Source organism: Helobdella robusta (genome assembly GCF_000326865.2).
Source record: "Helobdella robusta unplaced genomic scaffold HELROscaffold_8, whole genome shotgun sequence".
NCBI classification, from domain to species: Eukaryota; Metazoa; Annelida; class Clitellata; order Rhynchobdellida; family Glossiphoniidae; genus Helobdella; species Helobdella robusta.
Genome location: NW_008705459.1, coordinates 5167650 through 5183692, shown reverse-complemented (window position 1 = coordinate 5183692; position 16043 = coordinate 5167650). Strand labels below are relative to the sequence as shown.

The 16043-nt window shown below is 32.2% G+C and overlaps 3 protein-coding genes across 3 annotated transcripts; 1 reads left to right on the top strand and 2 right to left on the bottom strand.

Annotated features, from left to right (window-relative positions):
- The first annotated feature begins 359 nt into the window (after positions 1 to 359).
- HELRODRAFT_96420 (hypothetical protein) lies at positions 360 to 4384 on the top strand. The gene is made up of 8 exons (XM_009032326.1): positions 360 to 450; positions 951 to 1084; positions 1514 to 1666; positions 1864 to 2075; positions 2235 to 2640; positions 2726 to 2857; positions 3100 to 3262; positions 3395 to 4384. The coding sequence occupies exons 1-7, from the start codon at positions 408 to 410 to the stop codon at positions 3229 to 3231; spliced, it is 1212 nt and encodes a 403-aa protein (XP_009030574.1). The 5' UTR covers positions 360 to 407; the 3' UTR covers positions 3232 to 3262; positions 3395 to 4384.
- A 3244-nt stretch (positions 4385 to 7628) lies between these two features.
- Positions 7629 to 11985, bottom strand: HELRODRAFT_165840 (hypothetical protein; the record flags this gene model as incomplete). Its single annotated transcript, XM_009032325.1, has 10 exons — positions 7629 to 7778; positions 7990 to 8130; positions 8741 to 8935; positions 9036 to 9174; positions 9523 to 9677; positions 10222 to 10401; positions 10580 to 10648; positions 10790 to 10946; positions 11196 to 11541; positions 11850 to 11985. The coding sequence occupies 10 exons, from the start codon at positions 11983 to 11985 to the stop codon at positions 7629 to 7631; spliced, it is 1668 nt and encodes a 555-aa protein (XP_009030573.1).
- A 1523-nt stretch (positions 11986 to 13508) lies between these two features.
- HELRODRAFT_165839 (hypothetical protein) lies at positions 13509 to 14534 on the bottom strand (the record flags this gene model as incomplete). Its single annotated transcript, XM_009032324.1, has 3 exons — positions 13509 to 13658; positions 13801 to 14006; positions 14432 to 14534. The coding sequence occupies 3 exons, from the start codon at positions 14532 to 14534 to the stop codon at positions 13509 to 13511; spliced, it is 459 nt and encodes a 152-aa protein (XP_009030572.1).
- Between the last annotated feature and the right edge of the window lie 1509 nt (positions 14535 to 16043).

Sequence of the window (16043 nt, the reverse complement as noted above, 5' to 3'; positions counted from 1 at the left end):
TATATAATTATTTCATATTTATTTATGACATATACATATGGCAGACACATATGACAGACACACACACACACACACACACACACACACACACACACACACACACACACACATATATATATATATATATATATATATATATATTATATGTATATATATATATTATATGTATATATATATATATATATATATATATATGACAAACAAACAAACTGATTTACCAAATTTAATAAACTGATACTAAAGCAAGGAACAATGAAAAACAACAACAGGTGTTTTCCCAGCAAGGTCTGCCTCTGGAGATGAGCCAGTCTTCAACACCTGGCGGCCACTTTTCAATGAGGAATGTTGATCTTTCTTACGGAGGATTCAACCAGCAGGATATCTTTACTCAACAGCAACAACAGCGCATGTTACAACAACAGCAACATCTTTTCAACACCTCAACACTCGGTTCGTTGTTTTTTGTCGTTGATTTGTCTTCTAGTTGGTTTTAGTGAGATTTTGTATTGAAAAGAATGCATCCTAGCAAACAGTGGTGTTTCATCTTTTAAGTGAATCAACCGAAAAACTAAATTCTCAAGATAGTTCGATTTATATTGAGTTAAGGGGTTATTTAAAAATTTATAGGGAAAAATTAAAAAACTTCTAGCCCGTAAATTATAACATTAAAATGAAATAACTTCGAGGGTGTGTAATTCTTGTAATATAATTATATAATATAGCGTCATATAAATGTTTCATTGGTGGTATGTTGTAGTGTTCTGCGTGTTGTCGGTGTCTTTGAGAATTTGAAAAATGCAAGAGAGGGAAAAAGAAAGAGAGAGAGGGAGAAAGAGAATAGAAAGAAGGGAGAGAGGGAGAGAAATGGAAAAATTAGAAAACAAAATTTGAATTTACCCAGCATCTTAATGAATTAATGAATGAATGAATGAATTAATTAATTAATGCAGGTCAGTCATCAACTATGAATAGAAATTTGATGGCAGCTGAAGAAATTCGTGTTGATTGCGTACAGATGACCAACAATGGGAGGTACGTTGTGACTGGCTCCAACTGTGGTCCTCCACAAGTCTGGGATCTCAAGGTCAGTTCCAGTTCTCCTAAGTGTTGTTGTTTCTTGTTAGATTGTTTAGTGATTGGGTGGCTGTTTTGTAAGATGGTTTAGTCCTGTGTTATCTGGATGTTGTTGTTTTGTATGGTTGTTTAGTTCTGTTTGTGTTTCAATGGTGTTGCTTCATCTTGCTTGAAGTTGTTTGACATATCCTTTATTGTATTTTCTTATAAACATTAAATGACCATTTAATTTGTTTTTGAAAAAGAGATAATTTTTTAGATTTAACATTTTCATTATTTTTTTATGATAAAAAGCTTAAACCTTCATTATTAATATCAAAGTTTGATCAATTTTTTGTGTAACAAAACTTGATATTGATTCATTCATCTGCTGCTCCTAAATTAACACCCAACAAACCAACCAGCTAACCAACCCATCAACTAACCAAACAATCAACAGTCAGGTGAGCTTGTGAAGGTAATGAAAGGGGATGAGTTCAGTTCCACGGACCTTCACCTTGCCAATGGAGACACCTTGTTGGTTGGTCAAGTTGCTGAGTTGGAACCTGTTGATGTCGTTGATGGCAATCGTGTTCATCAAAGAAGGCTTCAGGTTGGCGATTGTGGAGATGTATGATGTTTATGATATGGAATGTCTGGCGAGTTTGCTGAATGAAATGGTAGAATGGCTGTCTTGAAACGTTGTTAAAATACTGTTTTTCCAAGCATAATAACACTTTGCGTTTGCGAAGTCAACTCAAATCCAGCAATACGTATCAAATGAGTTTCAATACATAAATTGAAATCCAGGTTTGGGATTTTGAAACCGGCAAGCCGATAGAGATGAGTAGAACGGAAACGTGTACAGCCAGCTGCATGATGAGTGATGGAGAGAGGATGTTGCTCGGCAGAACTGATAGGTTTGGAGGGGGGACCACAATCATCATCTGGGACATTCTGGCCAACGAGCCTGTTCGACAAATCAAATGTGACTCTAGTGTTGGCTTTGCTGATCATATCAGGTAAAGAAATCACTTCTATCGCTATGTCATTGCAGTTACTATTGTTTCCTGTTGAATTAACATATTTACTGCATTAAATACAATTTTTTCCCATATCTTCTATTGTTTTATTTGACATAAAAATTGTAAATATTTTACATTAATATCTTACACTTCTAGCTATTTGAACGTGACGAAAGACAGCCGATATGTGATAGCAGGTTTCCAGAACACGTACGACGGTACGGCTAACTACGTAACCTTTGACCTTGCATCAGCTGATATTAATGCTTCGGGCATGAGGGTGTCTTCGTTGGATGCTGACGTTGATGTGACGACGCTGTTGAACGACAAGGAGGCAGTGACTGGTACGAGGAAAGGAGAGCTGATCGTGTGGAGTGTGAAAACAGGCAAGCAGCTAAGAAGTCTGGGAGGAGGTGCAATGTGTCACAACGGGGAGGTGAAGGATGTCGTTGTCAGCAAGGATGGTCAGTTGCTGGTCTCTGCATCAACTGATGGTACGATCAAAGTTTGGGACATTGACAGTGAAAGTCTCCTGCATACGCTGACTGGACATAGAGATGAGGTTGATATATCGGCTGGGTGAAATTGTCGACCTTATTAGATATCTTATACAATCAAATATTTACAGTTGTTTTTTTTCCTGATAGGTGTGGTGCTGTACTCTTTCGCCTGACAATGAGCTGGTTGGATCCGGCTCGAAGGATGGTACAATCAGGTTGTGGAAAGTATCTGACGGCACGTCTGTGGCTGCTATTGACGCTGGCATGACTGTTTTTAAGGTAATGTTATGTTATCATTAATTTCATAACGTGGTTTGAAACAGTGGACATAGTTGGTCGGGTTTCAGAGTAATAAAACGTAACATATAATTAGAGCCAAAGATAAATTTAATTAAATTTAGCGTGAAAACAACTTTTTACAACGTTTTAATTGCTGTTTTGAATGTAAAAAATGGTTCCTTCATTAAACATCGGTAGTAGTTAAACTCAAATGAATAAATAAACCAACTTAATTATGTCAGGTGCTGCTGAGCAACAACAAGAAGACGGTGGTTGCATTGGCCGACAAGGGAGGCGCCAGGAAATTAATTATGTTACGCGTCGTCAGATCAACTGCTACAATCGATCGAAGGAATCAAATTGTCAGGGCATGAGTGCATTGCCTCTGCAACACTTTATTTCAAGGTACCTCTTTTGTTCATATCTATTTTATTTGGTGACTATCATTGAATCTTTTTATTCATCAATAGATGATTTAATCTAAATTTTTATTTGCATTCTTTTTTTTAATTTTTTTTTAATTTTTACTTTTTGCAGGATGTTTATCGACTTGTTTAGAATCACATGCGGCTTTGTACAATTTTTTTTATTTCCCTATTTGTATCTACTAATTTTATGGCTACCAATTTGTTAAATAAGTTTGTATGGAACGACAAATTTGATGTATCGATAGTTTTATTTATTATTGTTAACAAAGATCTTGTCGCTTTTTGTTACAGTTAACGAGATGTTTTCAAATTTTTCAAATCACATGCTTAAGCTTTTTTTTTTTCAAATATTTTATAAACCATTTTGAATACAGTTTTTTCTTTTTAGTAGTAGTGTTGATGTTTTTTTTGAACTGAGAAACAAAACTCTTTTGAATGTAAATATTTTTTCTCGTAGAATATTTAAAAAAATTACGATCTTAGTATTAATAGGGGATCTAATTTTTATAGCAGAATTTTTAATTTAAAAAAAATACGATCTTAGTAAAAAATATGATCTTAGTATTAATAGGGGATCTTTTATTTTTTGTGGCAGAATTTTTAATTTTTAAAAAATATAATCTTATTGGTGATCTGATTTTTATAGCAGAAAGTTTTATAAAACCTTTTGCATCAAATTACTGTAGCCTACGTTAAATGGTTTTAAAAGTATTACAAATATTATCATGAATAATAGTTACTTTTTCGTTACTTATTTGCTTGGAAATATAGTTGAATTAACACATTTATTGTTCAATAATTAAGAGAAATGATTGTCATTTAAATGATTCTCTACCGATCATTGTTAGTGCATTGATATGTCATTAATTTATTTATGTGCCTTAGAACCTGAATCTTTTTATTGAATTGCACAAATTTACGTGGATTGTTAAAATTTTTGGAATATCCCATATCAATGGCAATGTCTATGACATTTTTTTCATTTTTCATTCTACGATCATGTAGCCTCTTTTATACTGTTCTCAAAAGATTTTGGATATTTTTTATTATTTAAATTTTGTTGAAATTTCAATACAATTAATAAAAATTATAATTTTTTCATTTGTTTTCAAATTTTCCAAAGATAACGACTTAAAAAGATGTTGAAGTGCCATTACGTTGCTACGAATCAGGTCATTTCAGTCAGCGTTAAACATCCGCCACATTTTTCCTATATTGTAACACAGATAGAAAATTGGTTGATTGCAATTTTAACACCTCACAGACCGGTGTGTTAAGATGGTTAAAGTTAAATACGAAAAAATGAATTTTTCGTTTAAAAATAAATAAAAATCTTTATTCGGTAACAAATTTTCAAAAAAACATTTTTGAGAGATTTACCGGCCTATTCCAAAGGCCCTTTAAAATTTAATTATTTTAATCTTTGGTCCAACATTCATAGAAATATCAACTACTAGCATTTCCATTTAACGATAAAGTGCAAAGCTTAGGGAGGAAGGTGAAAGTTGCACCATTGCTAAGTAGCAATTTTTCAGGTCGCGATCAATCACCACCGTTTGACGTTTTTTTTACTGTTGGTGGCTAACGTTGGTATTGTATGACGCGCCGGTTTAATTTTTATTAATATTTAGATCGTCCATCGCAAAATGTAGAAAATGCATGCATGACTTAGGATGTTGAATTAGCCTTGCTTATAAAATCACTGATTTGTTGATGTTCACAAAATCAAGTGATTAATCATTTGGGTGTAACGGGTTGTAAATTTGTTGTTGATTTTCGTGAATATATAAGCATATAAGCATCACTCCCCTAATTCTTTATTATTATGAAGGGCTGATTCGAGCATTAATAGTCAAAGTTACATTATAATTTATTCAGCGTTAATTTTATGTGTTCTTAAACAGTTTCTCACAAGCAGGACTAATTTAGGACTCACTTTTTCTGACGTGCAGAATGGTGTGGCTCGTCTCTGAATTACAAGACGCTGACAACCAGTCTGACAGCAGCATTTAAAACAGAGTACGTCATCCTGCAGCGATAAGTTGATCTCATAAGTTATCATTTTAAATTAAAAGAGTTGAAACTTTAATTAAACAGACGTGAGCTTTGCTGAACCAAATTTTGGGCTTTCATCGATAATAAAAATATAAATCCATTACTACAGTAATAATTGATAACTTGTTGTTTAAGATTATCTTTTTTTTCATAGAAAACATCACTATTATCCACGTGTAATGTGTAATTTGTTTAACGTCTAGACCTAAGCTGAAGTATGCTGTCTTCCAACTAGGCTCAACGCATTTACCGAATTTACTACGAATGATATATTTAATGAGTTTAGTAAAACAAAACCACCAAAACAAATCATCCGCGTATAAATAACAGCGAATACAGGAGGCTTTTCCAATATTTTTGGCAAATTTACGATTTCGTTGAAGTGGAAACGGCGACGGGGCACTGGCGATGCATGTTAATTAGAATGAGAATAATCGAGAATTAGCCTATGTTCAATTCAGGTCAGACAAAATAACGTGAGACCATGGAAAGCTCAATAATGAGTCAAAACTCCGTGACGTACGACTTCGTAATTAGCAATCAACCAACCTCACTAAGTTCCTCTAATTATTAGTGTTATTATTGTTTTTATTTGGTTGTGAAGGATATATGTATAAAAAAAATGTATGTAACCTTGAAATATTCTATTTACTTGAATGTGCTTCAGTTCAGTCAATTTTATTCAGTTTAATGCGACCTGTTTAACAGAACGGAGTATTACAAACATATACATGCTAGTAAGATTATATAGTCATATACATGACTCGCCGATCATGGATTCAAAGTCAACATCAGTAAAACCAAAGCAATGAACACTGGTGAACCCTTCCAATCCACAGCTACTGGACGAGGGCCTGTTCAGTTTGTAAAGATGGTGTAGGTAACAATTCAATCAAGTGTCATCAGTGTAACCAGTGGTATCACAAACGTTGTTCAAAAATAATTGGTACTTTATCTAAAGTGTCCAATTTTGTTTGTCCTGCTTGCATCAATCCACAACAACAAATTCGAAATAGCAATGTTTTTGAAGCCATTAAGGTAGAGAAAGTCACATCGTTTCAATATCTAGGAGATGTTCTGGATTGTACTGGAACAGCTGAAGCTGCCGTTCGAGCACGCATACGTGCAGCCTGGAATAAATGGCATCTCCTTGCCTCTATATTGATGCGGCGTGACATTCCACTACCACTACGATCAAGATCTTATAAATCTGTGATACGTCCGGTGTTGTTATATGGTGCAGAAACATGGCCAATGACAACCAAACTGGAACAACTTCAACGAACCGACATGAAAATGCTCCGATGGATGCAACAAATTAGTCTGAAGAACCACATCAAATCTACCAAAATCCTGCATCGTGCTGGTTTAGATGATATAAAGGACGAATGCCGGCAACACCGTCTGCGGTGGTTTGGTCATGTCAAACGAAGTGGAAACAGTGCCATAATTTCTCTTGCAGATGTTGAAGTACCTGGCACACGTCCCAAAGGCCGTCCAAAGAAGTCCTGGTCGCAAACAATCGAGCAAGACATGAAAGCTCTAAATTTAAATGAAATGGATACAACTGATCGTCTAATAAAGAAAACAACGTCCTACTTCGGGCAACCGGGTCTCTGGACGCAAAACGAAGATTGATTGATTGATACATGCTAGTAAGAAATAATTATTCTTAAACACAATTTCATAGAACGATGTCCATATTTTTATTTTTTTAATCGGTAAATGAAATTGCACTTGCGCCTGATTTTCTAAAGGTTGTTAAGTTGTTAGGTAAACCATCTAAAATTTAAAAAAGTAAAACATACCAAATGTGAAAAATAAAATAACGTAGAAAGGTAATTTCTTATGAAATCACGATTAAATAAAAATTTAAAAAAAACATGTCTAATATTTAAAACAAATCAATATCTTTTGTTGAGTAACGGGAAAACATGAATGGTGAAAAAATATCACCAGCAGGTTACAATTTGTTGACTTATAAAATCTGCTGTCCAACTCGTTTTAAAGTTGGCTACAGAAGTTAGGTCAAAAATTGCCTAAATTATTAAAAGTTGAAAATTCGTAGAAAAGTAGAGGCCAAAAAATCTAGCCACGAGAAGATCATTGTAAAATATGTTAAAATCTAAAATTATTAAATACACTATGCTCTGAATGTAATGTTCGAATAACATCAAAAATATTTGCAACACAAACATAAAATTATCTAAATGCTGGCTGGACAATCATTATAAAAAAAATACTTCAGAAATAATTAAATTTTGTTCGTGAAAAAGTTAAAAATGAAATCAGAATGTCGTTGAAGGAGACGTAAAGCTAAACCCTTCAAATATATCTTGATTGATGCTCTGGATTAGATGTTTGTTGGATGGCTGGGTCAGTTTTGGAGGTTCTCTCGTAAACTCCATCTCAAAATTACTCACATCCATGCGGCCGCGCTGTGGCGATATTGAATGAATTGAATCAATTTAAAATCTTTTTGAAAGAATATTCTTTAAAATTTACACATAAAATAATAAAGCAAAGAACTTATCAAATCTGTGTGCACCCAATGTTTCTCGTAGTTGTTATTGCGCAGTTGATACAATTATATATTGTTTAGCAAGTCGTATTGTTGACAGTCGTTAAGTTAATTGAGAGAGCACTTACAGTGAGAGGTTTGAAAGGAGGTTTCATGGAGAGGTTTTCATAATTTTGCCATACAACATCTTTGAAGAAGAGATGATTTCTGATTAAGCCCCAAGGAGAAGAAGGCATACCCAGCCTGTTGTTTGCATCCTTGTCGAGCAGCTGGTATTTTAATTATGATATTATTTACGAGTGCGGTGTAACTTAGCTTACATAAAACAGGTGAGTTTAAATGAAATAATATAAAATAAACTATATATATTATTATTATTAAGAGCAATTTGTTAGCGCTAATTAAAACTGTTTCTTGAGCGCTCACATTAAAAAACAAAATGTACGTGTCTATATATGAAAAACAAAAATTAAAAAAGTGACAATTTTTACAGTTTAACAAAAAATAAAAATGTTTTCATTTTTTTTTTAAATAATTCCAGATTTTCTCAACGCCGGTGCAATATGATATATATATATATATATATATATATATATATATATATACATACATACATATGGAACATATATATATGTATATATATATATATGGTCGGCTTACAACGTTTTCCAAAGTTTTTCACTTGCTAGATTCCTCCTGAATCCATTTAGTTAGCATAGATATAAAAAATGGATCAAATTATTTGATTCAAATTTTGTATAAATAATTAAATATTCAATATTTTAGTTATTTAATTATTTCTATGTTTTATTATTTTGTTATTAGTGTTTTAATGTAAATTTTTAGAAATTTTTCAAAATGACGAATGAAATATCCTACCTGGCTGATGCAGAGATACGCTGGAGACTCCATTTTGATAATTTTGGTGGCTTTCATTGGATGCTCCAAGATGCTTTTAAACATTTCATCTTCATTCTTGCCATGGAAAGGTAGTTTGCCTTCCAGCATTTCGTACAGCACCACACCGAACGAGAACCAGTCAACTGATTCGTTGTATTTCTGCCCTCTTATTATCTTTAATATTGAAATGAGCTTGTATTAATGTTCAGTCTGACAAACCGGGCTTAAAATTAAGTTATAAAAAATACAAATTAAAAAAATTAATGACAAAAACCTCCGGTGCCAAGTAATGAGGAGTGCCACAAAAAGTAGCAGTCCTTTGAGAACCAGAGCAATTTTCTTTACACATGCCAAAGTCGGCAATCTTTACGTGGCCCTCTTTGTCCAGAAGCACATTATCCGGTTTCAAATCCCTAACAAGTTATATTATGTTAGTTAATGTTTGGTATAAACAAAACGTTAACCATAGAGACACGATTTGAATGAATGTAAAATGGTGTTAAAAGAACGAAAAAATTTTCAAATACGAAATTCTTCCAAATATGACGTACTTACAAATAAGATATACCTTCAAATAAGATATACTTTCAAATAGGAAGTAATTTAAAACACAAAGTACTTATAAGCTACTTCATACATACAACATACAAATATAACAAACGTTTATGATATATTAAATTAAAAATTAATTAAATTATTAATTAATTAAATTAATAAAAATTCTCAAGCAGAATAATCTCAATACGATGGGCAACCACTACCTGTAAACAACTTTTTTCTTGTGAAGAAATTGCAATCCACAAATAAGTTCAACAGCGTAAAACTTTGCTTGGTCTTCCTTAAACCTTCTGTTGCGTTGTATGTGAAACATCAGATCCCCACCGCTCAAATACTCCATCACGAAAAATAAGTGATTCTAAAATGTGTATAATGTGTGGTGTGATCATATAGAGTAACACAAAAAAAAACTTTTATTGAAATACATTAGATTTCCGAAATATATTCCGAAATATAAATGATATTATCGTCATTGATTTCGACAATTTACTGCCGCACAACCCAGGTGCGAATCGATGCATCGCACACTTTTCAGTCAGGCACTTCCTTCCACTGTTGAGCCACACATCATCCTCATCTTTATTTTTTCATCAACACCTAATCCTAATTTTTATTATCTCATCATCGTTATCCTCTTTATCAATTCAATGCCAGATTTCACTCATTATATTATCCTTAACATATGACCTTGAGAAATTATTTTTGCAAACATTCGTCCGATACATGGACAGAAAATGTTTCGCAATCGTATATTGTCACAACGCAATCAAAATCATCATAACAATCAATTTCAACATGCTAGCATCATTCAACAATAACATCAACATCAGTACTTTAACAGTGTTTTCATGTTTTCCAATGGCATCAGCATCAACATATATATTTGCACAAAAGAAACTGACCGAAGTTTGGAATGTACAGATGAGCTTTGTGATGAATGGACACTGGTTGCCAAGCTCCAGGACCCTTCTTTCGACCAGGGTGCTTTCCACGTCATTGTCTTCAAGCACAACATCTTTTTTCAAAACTTTCATCGCATACAAATCACTATCTGCCTCGTTATTCATTTCGACCAGTAGCACCTATTCAACGAGTAGGCCGATATTTCGCGAGTGTTTGACAGTTTACGTGTTATAATGTCAATATATCATTATAACATATCATATAACATATAAAATATCATTAATAAATATAATAATTAAAAATGAGTGAGAAATATAGATGTAAATTTATTTTGAGCTACAAAACAATTCCACTGACCTTTCCAAAACTACCCTTGCCCAGAACTTTGAGCATTTTGAAGTCATCAACGGCAAACTTTTTGGTTTTCTGTGAACATCATCGATATTTAAAATATCGTGGGCTTACGCTATTTTCGTAAGTAAACCAACAAACAGAACAAAAACATTTTATAAAATAATATTATTTTGATAAGTAATGGTAGGAAGATTATGGAAGAAGAATATTAACCTTTGTCGGTTCAGGCATGATGAATATAGAAGTCCTTTTCGATTTTTTTGTTGCTAGAGATGGACTGATCTGATGGAGAACCATCTGACTGGTTCGTTTCGAATCACTTCTTATGCCTGACATGTGCACGGAGCACGGTTGCTTCATTATATCATCCCTGCATTATTATATGTACTGTACATCATTATAGCATCCATGCATTGTTACATGTACATCATTATATCAGCCATGCACTATTACATGCATTATTGAATTATGAATGATAAATATAATGAAACCAAGTTTGAAACCAAATATAATATATTTGTTGTGTTAGAACTGAGTTACAAATTAATCATAAAATGTTAAAACGAAAGCAAAATACTAAAAAAAGGTAACAACACCAAAAGAAGAATGACCAACTAACTCATCGGTGCTACTTTCGCTCAAGAGGGATTCTCTCAGATTGATGGATGCCAGTTCGCTTGAAAGAATGCTGTAAACGGTGTCGATGCTGGCCTTTTCTAGCTGAGTCGCTGTAGATGAAAAGGATGAGGCAGCAGAACTGTCTATCGATTTAGATGGAGCTTTTGATGGAGGAACCCTTCGAGTCACTTCTGATGATTTTGAACAGGGGGCAAGTTGTTTCCCGGGCGTCAGAGACAGGTTGCTGTTCTTGACAGTCTCAAGAAGCTCATTAAGTATCTTCTGATTGATTCCACACAAATTCGGAACAAATTTGTAACATTTTTTGTGACATGTAGCTCCACATTCTGTTTTTTTTTTAAATTTCTAATGAAAATTCATGTTCCATTAAATCGTAAATGTTAAAAAAAATTACTTGGTGTACCTTGGAAATTAATATTATTATAAAAATGCATGTATCTTTATTTACGTCCGCATCTCATAAAATGCAGTAAATTAAATTAAAGCTATACAATTATTCCATAACATCACAAAAGCAACGTTGCCAAAACAATCACACTTATTTGCAATCCATTCCTTGTTACCAGCGCAATCTCCCCTCGGCATACAATTCTATTGAAAAAAAAATAATGAAATAACTAAATAATCTTTTTACCTTCACATTTCAGTCCTTGTTTGAAAAGGCCGAAAAGCATGGATCCACAGTGGTCGCAGAAGGTCGGCGACATGAAGGAGTTCAGAACGAAACGATGTGGTATGTTGATGTTGAATCTCTCAGACATCAACTGCATTTGTGTTCATTATTAGTTAGAACCATCCTTATTCCATTTTTTAAACTTCGTTGGCAATTTATGTTGTAATTTAATTTATATTTTTACTGCAAAATTGTTAAATAAAATTACTTCATTAGCATATATCCAAATAGACAAGCATGCTTCATTCACGTGTGAATGTATTTATTAACTGGTAAATAAAACACTAAAAAGAATATAAAAAAGAAAGTTTAGTTTACGGCAAAGCGAAAATCTACACATTTCGGTTAAAATTTCCTTTACAAAATTACATGAAATAATAAAATAAAACAATAAAAATACATAAAAACACATGGACAAATGAATAAATTAGTAAATCAATAATAAAAAAATCGACATGCCATGGTCTCTTTGCTGTTCTTGGCACTGCCAGGACACCTACTGATCAACTTATCATGGCATTTCTCGTGCACGGCGCACTTGCAAACTGTACAGAACATTTTTTAATTTTCGTCCATTTAAATTTTTATTTAAAACATTTTAATTTTAATTTTTTAAAATTCAAAGTTATTTAAAACAATAAAATGAAATGTGACCATGAACGATTAGTTAATTATCATTAGGATGGAAACAGTCAATTAAAAAATGATTTTCAGGATGTTTAGCTTCAAATAGACAGAGAAAACAGATCTGAGAGTAAGTTAATGCAGCTAATGCGTGCAACTTCTTACTCTATTACTACTTTTTTTGCTAATACTACTAATGGTAGTATTAATTATAACCGGTGACAAAAATGATGATAACAATAATAACAATAACAATAATAATAAGTTAGCATTTAAACATAAATATAACGTAGAATGCAAGAAGTACACCTTGGCAGTTAAATCCTTGCTTTGTGAAGCCCCTTGATGAAAAACAATGAAATGAAATGTCAATTCAGTAAGTTACAACGTCACGTCTTGTTTAGTTCAACTGCTAAACATATTTCACGTACATTTTCTAAAAAATCCACGGCTTTTTTTCCGTTAACCAAATCATCGTCGTCGTAATAATTTAAAAAAAATTTAATGATTATATTCTAATTCCTATTACATTGACACTTTAACCATTACACTGTCGCATCGCGCACATATACATATGTAATATAAGTTATATATATATATATATATATATATATATATATATATATAAAACTTATAAAGTAAAATATAATAATTTGAAAAAATTGTGTAAGCATAGATGGAGGATGAAAAAATTCTACCATAAGAAATCTGAGCAGTATGAACAGAAGGTTGGTGTCTTGAAGAATATTTTTATAAACTGGTGACCATTGTGAGTGAATATTTTCTGTTGACGCATGGCAAGCCTCCTCTGTGCGGACATGTATATGTCATCTTCCTCGTCCTCATCTTCAAATGGCTCTATGACTTTCGGTTGAGTTGATTTTATTATTTGTAAAACAATTAAAACTTAAAATTTCTATTCAAGTAGAATAGTTCAGCAGAATATCAATAAAAAAAATCCTTAGTGAATTTTCATGATAAAACATTTTAAGAGTGTTATATGGTAACCAAATTTAACAAGTTGAAATGCAGACTCAATTTTTGATCAACTCTGCTATCTTCTTTGCTGGCAAGCACTGTAGAGTCTTGTTCGTTTTTGAAGTGTCTGACCAACATATGTATCTTACCAGTTGGGTTCAAGTCAAGCTTATGAAATGAAATCGTTTTGCAAATTAACCAGCGTTTTTAGTTAACGATAACTAGTCTTACAATTTGTTGTTTGACAATAACAGGGATAAACTTCAAATGAAACAACAACAAAACAATAATAAATGAAAGCAAATCTAACAGTAACAGTATTCCAATCATTGAACTGATGGCAGTAGTTGGAGAGTATGTGCACTCCGATCATGACCTCCGCCACCTGCTGCTTGCTGCTGTTACTAAGGATGCCAATGTGAACCAGTCTGCGATCGTACAAGTGCGAATCAAAAAACGCATTCCACTCCAAACGCAACGTTCGTCGGTTTTGAATGAAGGATAAGTTGCCATCAACTGCGCAAAAAAGTTACATGAATTGAAATTTTTCAACAAATCGATAATTCACCTAGAAAGTTATTAAGTTGATTTAGTTCACACTTTCTGAGCTATTCGACTTCTAATTAAAAGAGCAATTACTACAGAGTCATTTCTCAAATGCTTTCATTTAAAGTGATTGTTCACAGTTTGCCACATACATTTATATTTGTGCTATCAAATAATACTCTGCACAGGACATGAAAAAAATTTTGCACAACAAAATCAAATCTATGAAATTGTAGCTTTGCAGGTTTATAAAAAATGTAGATGTAAAATAAACTGCACTAACTTACTGATATGATAGGTAATGTAATAGATGAACATATTTTTTTGTATTTATATATTTTTTTATTCAATGAAATTGAAATTGAAATCGAATTAAATTTTTTTAATAAAAATACCATTTTCTTTTGCCTCTTTGATTCTTATTTCAATGTAAGTGTTGTTCGTTGATAGCTGATTCCCTTCCAAGTTCAATAATTTTACTCTCACAAAGCCAGCCATTTAGAAATGATGATAAACTTTAACAGATTTGTAGAGAACCAACAGTGGATGACTGAATATAACACCACAATAATGAAGTTTAATAATTTTCAAAGAAAATTAAAAAAAAATACAAATCCATTATTTATATTAAAACAAAACAGTTTATTAATTAAATCATATATGAAACAACATAAAAGTATATATATTTATTTATTTATTTTATAATTTTATATTATATAATATGACATCTACAATATAGTAAATATAGTTTTTTTTACATATAGTGCATACTTACATATAAATATAAATGTATATACATATATAATTGTGGATGATGAATGAATGAAGACACCACCGAACAATCAGGTAGGCCAGTCAAGTCCAAAAATAAATCTACATTCAATCAATTAAACTTCCTAGTTACGAACGGACGAGTAAAAGTTAATTAAGCAAAAACCCCCAAAAAAAACAAATAATATCGAGGTTACAATTCTAATTATATGGGTTACAACATGTTATATATATGTATGAATATATATATATGTGTAGAATATATACATATATATTAAAATTATATACACTTAAAATAAAATATTATATATATATATATAAATATATATATTATCCGTTTTTTCCGTTATAAGCTTCACTGGATGCGAAAGCACCGCCAACTTGACGTCACGTATAGGCCGCAATGGTTACAAACTGTAAGCATGCTATAAAATGTTGCATAGTCGTATACATGTTGCAAACATTTTTTTGATTATTCTTTAAAATTCAGAATCTGACAGACGCAGAGACTGTTACAACATGCAAGGTAATAGAATGATAACGAAAATAATTAATAACGGAGTAAGAACGTTCAAGAATGAGAAGATGGAAAATGATTTTAAAAAGACGAATAAATAAAATAATTATGTAACTATTTAAGGACTTAGTGAGTAAGTTATATAGGCGATAAGAGAAGGATGCTGCTTCGTATTCTAGATATATATATATATATATATATATATATATATGTGTGTGTGTGTGTGCGCGCGTATATATGTATATATAATATATATATGTGTGTGTGTAATTATATTTCTGAAAACCACATCATCATAGACATCGTTGAATTATTAATATCTAAAATTGGAGCACTGTTTTTTTTCTTTTTTCATAAAAAAGTTAAAATACAATATTTAATAAAAGTAATTTGAACTCATTAACTGCCTACGAAGAAAGATGGTTGCGTCAAAACTTGATACTTCAATTAAATTAAGAGAGCGCTTTTGTAAATTTATATATAACAAATACACGATTCAAACGGTTTTGATGACGAACGCAAAACGTATCACTCCTTAGCAACTCCCTACCCAAAATTCATATTGTGTGCTATGAACTCCGACTGTGCCAACCATTTATCATTGAATATCCGGTACACAGATTCACAAACAAGTAACGCAAAGTAAACTCGTAAGTACTGCGCCACGAACGATCTCTACAACTTTGCATTATGTGTGGCCGACTCAATTATTTTCATTA